Source organism: Colobus angolensis, unplaced genomic scaffold, assembly GCF_000951035.1.
Source record: "Colobus angolensis palliatus isolate OR3802 unplaced genomic scaffold, Cang.pa_1.0 Scaffold50, whole genome shotgun sequence".
Lineage (NCBI taxonomy): Eukaryota > Metazoa > Chordata > Mammalia > Primates > Cercopithecidae > Colobus > Colobus angolensis.
The window spans coordinates 4,024,459-4,032,763 of record NW_012118488.1 but is presented as its reverse complement, the minus strand read 5'-3'; the positions used below and the strand labels follow the sequence as shown (position 1 = coordinate 4,032,763).

General features: G+C 58.2%; 1 protein-coding gene across 1 annotated transcript; it reads right to left on the bottom strand.

Annotated features, from left to right (window-relative positions):
• Window positions 1–2,431: 2,431 nt before the first annotated feature.
• Window positions 2,432–7,858, bottom strand: DLX4 (distal-less homeobox 4). Its single transcript, XM_011959941.1, has 3 exons — window positions 7,305–7,858; window positions 3,744–3,940; window positions 2,432–3,313 (listed from the first exon to the last, which is right to left on the bottom strand). Exons 1-3 carry the CDS (start codon window positions 7,585–7,587, stop codon window positions 3,071–3,073), a joined length of 723 nt encoding a protein of 240 aa, XP_011815331.1. The 5' UTR covers window positions 7,588–7,858; the 3' UTR covers window positions 2,432–3,070.
• Between the last annotated feature and the right edge of the window lie 447 nt (window positions 7,859–8,305).

Below are 8,305 nucleotides of genomic sequence, written 5' to 3'. Positions count from 1 at the left end.
GTGCTTACTATGTTCCAGGCACCATGTCAAGCATGTTACAAGCACTATCTCATTTTGTCATCACAATCACTCTGCAAAGCAAGTCCTATTAGTATTCACATCTTAGGTGGGGGTGGGAGATGGGAACAAGCAGGGCTCAGAGAGAGGTTAAGTAACTCACCAAAAGTCACACTGCTAGAAGGTGACAGAGCTGGGACTCTCTGTAGCTTAAAGCCCCTGTTCTTAACGATCCAGTCTTGGTCCCCCTCCCTTACTGACCTAATTTTCACAGTGGGGCTCCCCCAGGGAAAGGAATCACGGGGTTCTCCTTCTACAACCCTGATGGCCTGAGGGAAGGGAACGGGCACCTCCTCCACCGGGGGCTCCAGGCCCATCACCACCCAGGAGCTCAGGGAAACTGGACCAGCTCCCAAATGGGAAAGAGATTCCCATTTCCCCTGAAAGGATGGATAGAAGGAAGGGGGTGGGGGGGGGGCAGGGTTGGGAGGGGGACGCTGTCAGCTCAGCTGGCCTCTAGCTGAGAGAGTAATTACACTCCTTCTGCTACTTAACTTTACAACCTGGGCTGTTGTTTTAACAATGTGACTTGTGTTGGGCTGTCCAATTAATCTCGCCTTTGGAGGCTTTCCTAGATGGGGCGGTAGATCTTATCTTGGGTCTGTGGAAAGAGGAGTGTGCAACCTGCAGTGGGCGGGAACAGCTGCCCGGAGGGCCTGTGGCCTCAGAGGAGACCAAGAGGAGAGAACTGGGGCTGGGGTGAGAGAGCCGGTGGAGCCTGGGGCTTGGAGCAAGGGAAGGAAGGCATTGGAGGAAGTGGAAGATATTTGTCCTCCTGGCACTCCCATTCCTCACCACTCCTGGCTCTTGGCTTTGGTCTACCCGTGCCATGTGCCATCCCCAAGAGAATCCTCTGGGTGTGTTTTGTGGAATAGGGGTGGTCACTGACCCAGAACAGGGTGAGGAACAGGGGCTGAGGAGGACCTGACTGTAGGCATCAGGAGCTGGGGGTTTCATACCCCTCTGCCCAACACATATGACTCCAATTTGGGCTTCTCTCTGGCCTGCAGAGGTTGGCTGGAAGTGTCTGAGTGGGCTTTTCAGACTGGGGCAGGCACCGAGTTTGCAGTGTCTGGGAACAGGTCTAGGCAGTAAGAGGGAAGCTCAACTTGGAAGATTTTTGCCTGGATTTGGAGGCCCCTCCCCCAGCCCCTCAGGCCATGCTGGGCTGGATTCCCTGAATTATTCTGCCACCCTTGTCCTCAGCTCCTCTCCCAAGGCGCTCCTTATCCTGCTGATCCTGGTGGGAGTGGGGGTGGTACTACGTAGTCCAGTGGGGTGTGGTGGCCAGGAGTCTGTCAGGTCCTGCTGCTCCCCAGGCCGCCCGCCCTTCTCGCCCAGCACTGAGCCCCCTGGCCCAGCCTGAATTGGAGGCCCTTGACAATACCCATGCCTCCATCTGTGTTTTCGTTTGCCTGGAACTCACCACACCAGTGTCTGGTCACTCGTTTGCCTCGGTCACCATGGTATCCCTAGGATCTAGCAGAGCACAGGGTCTCCAAATGTTTGTTGGATGGAAGAGAATTCCAGTTCCTTTTGGTGTTTTCCTTCTCAGACCTGCCCCTCCTCCTTCCCCGAGGTGTGCTGAGGCCATCCTGCCCCCAAGCAGCACGCTTCTCCAGGTAGGACTGGACCGGATCCGTGGGTGTGCCCTCTCTCAAGGTGAACAGGGCCTCTCCCTGGGCTAAAGGTGGAGCCTAGGGACTGTAAGGTGCCTGGCTCCCTCTAGAACTGGGCCAGGAGAGCATCTGCTGGGGAGGAGCACTCAGACCCTGCATGAGCATCTCCTGGGTTCACACGGGAGCATATGAAATTGTGGACGTTGTTAGAACATTCCAAAGCCAGAATCACAAAGCTAGTTAGTGGCCAAGACAAATCTAGAATCCAGTGCCTCTGATGCCTGTAATTCCATGGTAGAAGAGTCAGATGGACCAGAAGAGATGCGTGACCAGGCTCTACCCATAAGTCAGGAAACAAACACATCTCACAGCCAGAATGCAAAGTTTTGTACAAACTTTAATCTCTGGAAGCTGATGGTGTGAAGCTCAAGCTCCGATTCGTTCTAAATCTGCACAGTTCCTTTGAACAGAGACAGCTGCAAGGAGCTGAATCAATGGGCCTACCCACCTATTTGGGGGTGTCTATACCTGCACTAATCCAGAGAGCCAGTTTGTCCCCATTTCCCCCCAAGTGTTACCAGGTTTCCAAAAGTGTGTGCCCGTGGGTTCATTAGGGACTAGGGATGGGGAATAGGAGGGAGCTGCTCAATAAATACCTATGGAATTATATGTATAATTGGATCCATTATCTATTCAAAAAGGAGAGATGGGGGTGGGGGGTGGGAAAGAGGTCTTTTTTTTCTTTTTTTTTTTTTGGAGGAGAGCATAAATTACCGATAGGTCCACAAATTCCACATTTCTCTGCATCTCTTCTACCTTCCCGGATGGTAAGTAGGTAAATCAGTTATGGGGGTAAGGGGCTGACCTCCAGGGAAAAATCGCTGGGTGGGTGGGAGCTAATGGTGGTCCACTTCCGCTTTTGCTCACAAATGGGTTAGGCAAGGCCCAAGGCACACAAAGGAAAAAAAAAATACTCAATGTTTCTTGCTGGTTTTGCACCCAGGCTGTAGCGGGGATTCAGTCCTTTTCAAGAAGGCAGGGGGAGGGGAAAGATGGAGAGGGAAGAAGGAGTGGGGGAGTGGCAAGACCAAGGGTCCTGGGGACAGTCTCATCTCCAGCCAATGGCTCTTTCTTTCCAGAGCCTTTGTCCAGCTGGAGGGAAGGTGTCCAGTCCATGGTAGTGGTGGGGACAATGATTATGGCTGAGGTCCTTGATAGATGTTTGGGTTAGGGGTACAGCCTCTGCCCCATTCCTTTTTTTCCTCTAACTGCTTGTCCTCCAGAGAAAACCCATCTGGAGCTGGTTTCCTCCCAGCCCAGAAGGGGTGCAGGTGGACTGCCTGGGTCCTGGACTTTGCAGGAGGGCTGGGGGCCTGACCCAGCCTTCCCCAGATTCACATCATCTGAGGCGAAGCCAGGACATCTGAGGAGTGATGCTGATACCAGGCTCCAAAGCTGTTGCCATAGCCACCGGTGGGCACAGTCCCTGCCTTGGGTAGGTCCCAGAGGGAGGGGAGGGGTGGGGAGCAGGGAGACACAGAGAAGGTCCTCCCAGGGAAGTCCCCTTCCTGCCCCCCAGAGTTCTGCTTCAGGAGCTTCTTATACTTGGAGCGTTTGTTCTGAAACCAGATCTTTACCTTTGGGGAGAAAAGGGGAAAGAATGAAAGATCAGGAGGAAGGTATGTGTGAAAAGTTTCGAGAAAGGGAGAGGGATCCAGGTGTAGGTGCAGTCCTGGGAGACCAGCAGAGGCTGGGAACATTTGCTCCAGTCCCCCACAGCCCCAGAAGTCTCCTGAGTTCCTGCCTCTGAGCTAGTATCCATGTCTCCCTGTCTGCCGTACCCTGCTCTTCCTGACCCCCTCCACCCCACCCGCACCTACATGCACACCTTTCAACATATTCCCCCCAAGGCTTACTAACAGCCAGCTATGAACATTCCCTGGAGAACTGTGACAACAGGGCCACAGCACCAAGCCATCAGTCATTCACAGCTGGGGCTGGGGGATGAGTTCCCAGAGAACACGTGTGGGGAAGGTGAAAGCTGGGGAAGGATGACACTGGCCCCACCTGGGTCTGGGTGAGGCCGAGCTGCGCTGCCAGCTGGGCCCTCTCGGGCAGCGCCAGGTACTGTGTGTGCTGGAAACGCTGGTTTAGGTGCTGCAGCTGCAGGCTGGAGTAGATGGTCCTCGGTTTGCGGAGCTTTTTGGCTGGAGCCTGAGGGCGCCGCTCGGAGGGTTCTGGGGACTGCCGCGGCTTCTCCGAGTCTGGTGGGCAGCACAACACGGTGTAGGGGGCGAGGAGGGAGCGAGGGGATAGGATGGGCAGTTTCATAGGCTTATTTGCATCTCGTCTGCATGCCGTCGGCGGCAATTCTCAAAAAGCGCAGCCACCAGGATCGCCCCCTTGGCCCCTGCCCTCTACCTTCCGCGTGGAGCGATTCAACCCCCACGTTCACGCGCCAGGTGATACAAAGGGCAGTTCTGCTCCCAGGGAGTTCCCACTCGTATAGGTTCTGTGACCCTAGGAAGAAAGCGCCGAGGGCCACAGCCAGGGTACCGCAGCGCCTGCGGTGGGAGGTCGGAGTTCAGCCCCGGGCGGTGGCGCCAGCTTGGGGTAGGGCGGGGCAGAAAGGCTAGGTCCTGGGCTGAGCCGAGGCCTAGAGATGACAGAGGAAGGACACAGCAGGCGGAGGGAACTCAAGAGCAATGCTCAGAGGCTTGAGATGGTGTCCGCGTGGCAGCCTCCGGCTGCGGCCAGCGGGGTGGGTGAGAGGCCCGGCTGAGAGGACCTTGAATCCCAGCCTCGCAGCGCGGATAGGGACCCCAGGTTTGCCCTGGCCTCGCCTACTGTAACGGGCTGCCCTTCTGCTCAGGCGCACCCCGCAGGAAAAGTGGCCATCACTGCCCCGCCACACCGTGGCCGGCTGGGTTTCCAGGGACCCCCAGAAGCCGGGTCTGCGTGGGGGAGCCCCTTCCTTCGTTGGGCGGCGCATACAGAGCGGTTCCGGCGGCAGGGAAGGTGACCCGGGTTCCGAGAGCGCGCAGCGCAGCCCGGCAGGGCAACTCCTGGATCGCGCTGCGGTGCCGCCGCGGGGTATCTGGTCAGCTCTGGCCCGCCTAGCTCTCCAGGAATCTCGGCCGTGGGACAGCCCGGCCCTAGAATGCTGAGGGACAGGGGAGGGCTGGGCCGAGGGGTTTCTGTTCTTCGAGCCGGCCACCCTAACCTGTGTGGCTCTACGGGGACGCTGGAGAGGTCCCAGGCGATGGGAGGAGTAGGGCGGATGAAGCAGCCGCAATGCCCGGGGGCTTAGGGCAGCGTTCGCCTCATTCCCTGCAGGTCTGTCCAGCCGACCTGAGCCGAGAGAGAGCGGCTTGTGTCCGCCCGCGTCCCCCCAACCTTCTTCCCCTAGTCGGGCTCACCCTTCACACGTCAGTGTACCCGCCCTCGGCCAGCCGCGGTCACCAGCTGCCGTCACCTCCCCCGCATCCCTCACCCATGGCCTCGGGCGCTGCGGGCTTCTGAGATCCTCCCTCCTCGACCCTGCCTCAACCAATTCCCAGAAAAACCGTTGGGTTTCCGCTCCCGCCCGCGCCTGTCCTGCCTCCCCTGCCTCGACCCCACTGCTGGCAGCTCTGGGCTGGCAGCCCAGAGCCCACCCGCGCCTCTCTGGCTGCGTGGACTGTGCAATTCGAGCGGCGACGCAGAGAGTCTCTGAGGCCAACCCGGTTGCTGAATTCGCACAGTCCTCCGCGCCCCAACTCTCCCAGCAGACCCCCTCCAAGTTCCTTCCCTGACAGCTGTCTTTCCCTACCCCAGTTCCAGCAAGTCACGACCGGATCTGCCCTGGTCGCGATCATGGAGCCCCAAGGCCTCTCTCCAGGCCCGCTGCTCCCGACGACTCAACGGGGTGGTGGCGCGCTCATTTGGAGCCAAACCTCTTCCCAAGACAGGAGTGGACATAGAGTGGAAGTAAAAGGAGGACCCCAAGCTCTCGATCACATGCCCTCCACTCCAGAGCGCCCAAACCCACCAGTTCCAGTAGAGAAATGCTAGAAATGTACTCTAAGAAAATCTGGGTGTGTGTGGTTTTTCGTTGGATGGGGGAAAGTCCTTAAAGAAAATGAACTCTCCACTCCATTGTCCTTAGATCAAACAAAGGGAAGGCAAAGGATGTGTCAGACAAGACTGACAATACCAACCCTACTGCCAGCAATTCTCCTGAGGACAAGGTCATGGTATTCCCACCCTAGTCCCCAGATGCATAACACAAACACATCTTATTAGCATACACTAAAGGACAGTCAAAGGGATTCATTTGTAAAAACTAGAACTACTCCTCCCTGCAACTGCCCCTACTCCAACCACACCTCGCAGCCCAGGAGAGACAGCCACAGTTCTGTCACTGAAGGCAGTTAACTTTTGGAGGGTTGGAGGAAGATCCCTAAAATCGATGCTCCTGGCCGCATGCTTTGCCCATCTATACATCAAAAAAGTTGAGCTTCCAAATCCTAGGGTCACTTCTGGCTCTGACGGTTTGTGAGCATGTCAGAGCCACAGCAGAAGGGAGGAAGATGTCTTGGTCCTGAGCTGACTCCAGTGAAGTCACCTAGTGGATGTGCCTCCTTGGAAGAGACTGCCAAAGACAATTGCAAGGGGAGGGGGTGGGCAATTAGATGGAGGCAGAGAGTCCAGGGGCCTGGAGGCTAAGCTGGAGCCAGTGCAGATGGGATTGCGGGCAATGCCATACCCACATTGTATGTCAGCTCAGCTGCAAGACCCAGGATCCCAAAGATGGGCCAGGTTCTCCACTTCATTGAGGCCTTCCAGTGAGCACTTTCTCAGGAGCTCAGAGTTGCTCCACGCAGCGGGAACTGTGGCCTAACCTACCCCAAAGCCAAAGAGTGGAGATGACAGCGATGGCCTGCTCCTTTGGCTGGAAGGCTGAGGTAGTCAGGGAGAGATGAGGGACTTTCTGATCAGCTTTTGGCTACCTTCTCAGAACAATGGATGGAGGGGTCCTAGTTCCAGATTCTGCCAGGCCAGCTTCCAGTCAAGGTCAGGCCCGGTCTGACGAGAGTGGGTAAGGCCAGGGAAGGGAGAGGACAGAGCGCAGAATAAGCCTCGATGTCTACAGTCCTCTCACCAGGACTTGATTTGTTTTTCAGGGTTTGGCTTGATCACTGCTTTCTGAGACTAACCCAGAGAGGGGCGACATGGGGCAGGAAGGGAGTGCAGGACGGGTTGCGGCAGGGGGGCGGGGGGGGGATTTCTGACCAAAGGACTAGGCCCCCATCCCCACATCTGGAGTGCTTCAGTTTTCCGTTAGTAGTAGGTATGCACAGCCCCGCTGCTCCAGGTTGGGGGTGGGAGGGAGCCCTTTCGCCCATCTTTACACAACTGCAAATCGAAACCAGGTCGGTTTTGAAAGGAGACCTAGATCAACTCTCCCCTGCCCCTCCCCCTGTGTCTCCCGCCCCATCCTTTCGCCCTCCCCCCCACCCCCACTTCCCAGGGAATCCAAGGAAGGTTTGAATCCCGCTAGCTGCGTCCAACCAGGCGAGGGAGAAGTTTAGGGGCACACAGGAGCCGAACCCCAGAGGTGGGAAGAGCCGCCACGGCCGAACTTACCTGCCTCGCGTTCCTGAGGGTGCTCTGCGGGGCCGCAGAGGGGCTGAGAGAGCGCCGCGGGTTGTTGGCAGGGCAGGTAGGAGTCTCCGGGGTTCGCTGGCTCGGTGTAGGGGTAGGACAGGAGGTGGCCATACGGCCTGGAGTAGGACAAATTGGGGGAGGCTGCGGTTGTAGGGGACAGGCCAAGCGGGTAGGCAGCCGCTACCGACGGGACGGGGGCGAGATCTGGGAAGACAGCTTTGGAGGCGTCCCGGCCGGGGAGGGGGCAGGGCAAAGAGGTCATTGTGGCCAGGGCCCTGGCAGAAGGGCCATGGCCCGGCACGTAGTCCGCTCCCTCTGCCAACTCTCTTTTCCAAGCCTCCGGCGTTGGGCCGGACGGGCCCCCCAGCCGGCAGCCCCCACACTTAAGATCCCGGAGAAAGTGTCTCTCTGAGCCTCTTTCAGCGGAGAACGCGCGCCTGGGAAAGGGGTTCCGGGGGGGGTGCCCCCCATGGCTTTCCCCTCCCCCCTAAACCCATGGGGGCCCCCTCCTCTCCTTCGGGTTCGGTTCCCGGGACCCGACGGGGGCCCCGCCCTCTTAGATGTCCCGGATTGGCTACCGCCCGCGGTGACCTCACGGAGACTTGGAGCCGGGCCCCGCCTCCCGGGACAGCCCGCGGTAGAGAAGTGTGAAATGGGAGGGGGGCGGTGCGCACTCTCCAGGCCGGTCTAGCTAGAGGTCTTCTCCGAGAGGTGCTGGGGTTGCAGGGCGATTGGTGCAGTCCAGGAACCTCGGTTATAATAGCAGAAATGCCAGAGAGGTGGCAAGCCTGGATGCCCAAGGGACAGGGAGCTGGGCGGTGGGCAGAGGCCCTGGGGCTGCGGAGACTCAGGGAATCTGCATTCGCAGTCTCCCGATTTCGGGGTCTGCACGTCAATTCTGGTCCAGCCGCAGTGGACCTGCAGGGGAGTCAAGTGCAGACCGCCAGCGCCAGCCGCTTAGTCAGCGCGTCGGAATGCGC

Bases quoted from the DNA above. Each gene is read 5' to 3' on its own strand.
- DLX4 (XM_011959941.1), bottom strand. From the start codon at position 7,587: ATGACCTCTTTGCCCTGCCCCCTCCCCGGCCGGGACGCCTCCAAAGCT. The intron at 3,941-7,304 runs GTAAGTTCGGCC...GCTGCCCACCAG, and splicing joins CCCTCAGGAACGCGAGGCAG to ACTCGGAGAAGCCGCGGCAG. The intron at 3,314-3,743 runs GTGGGGCCAGTG...TTCTCCCCAAAG, and splicing joins TCGGCCTCACCCAGACCCAG to GTAAAGATCTGGTTTCAGAA.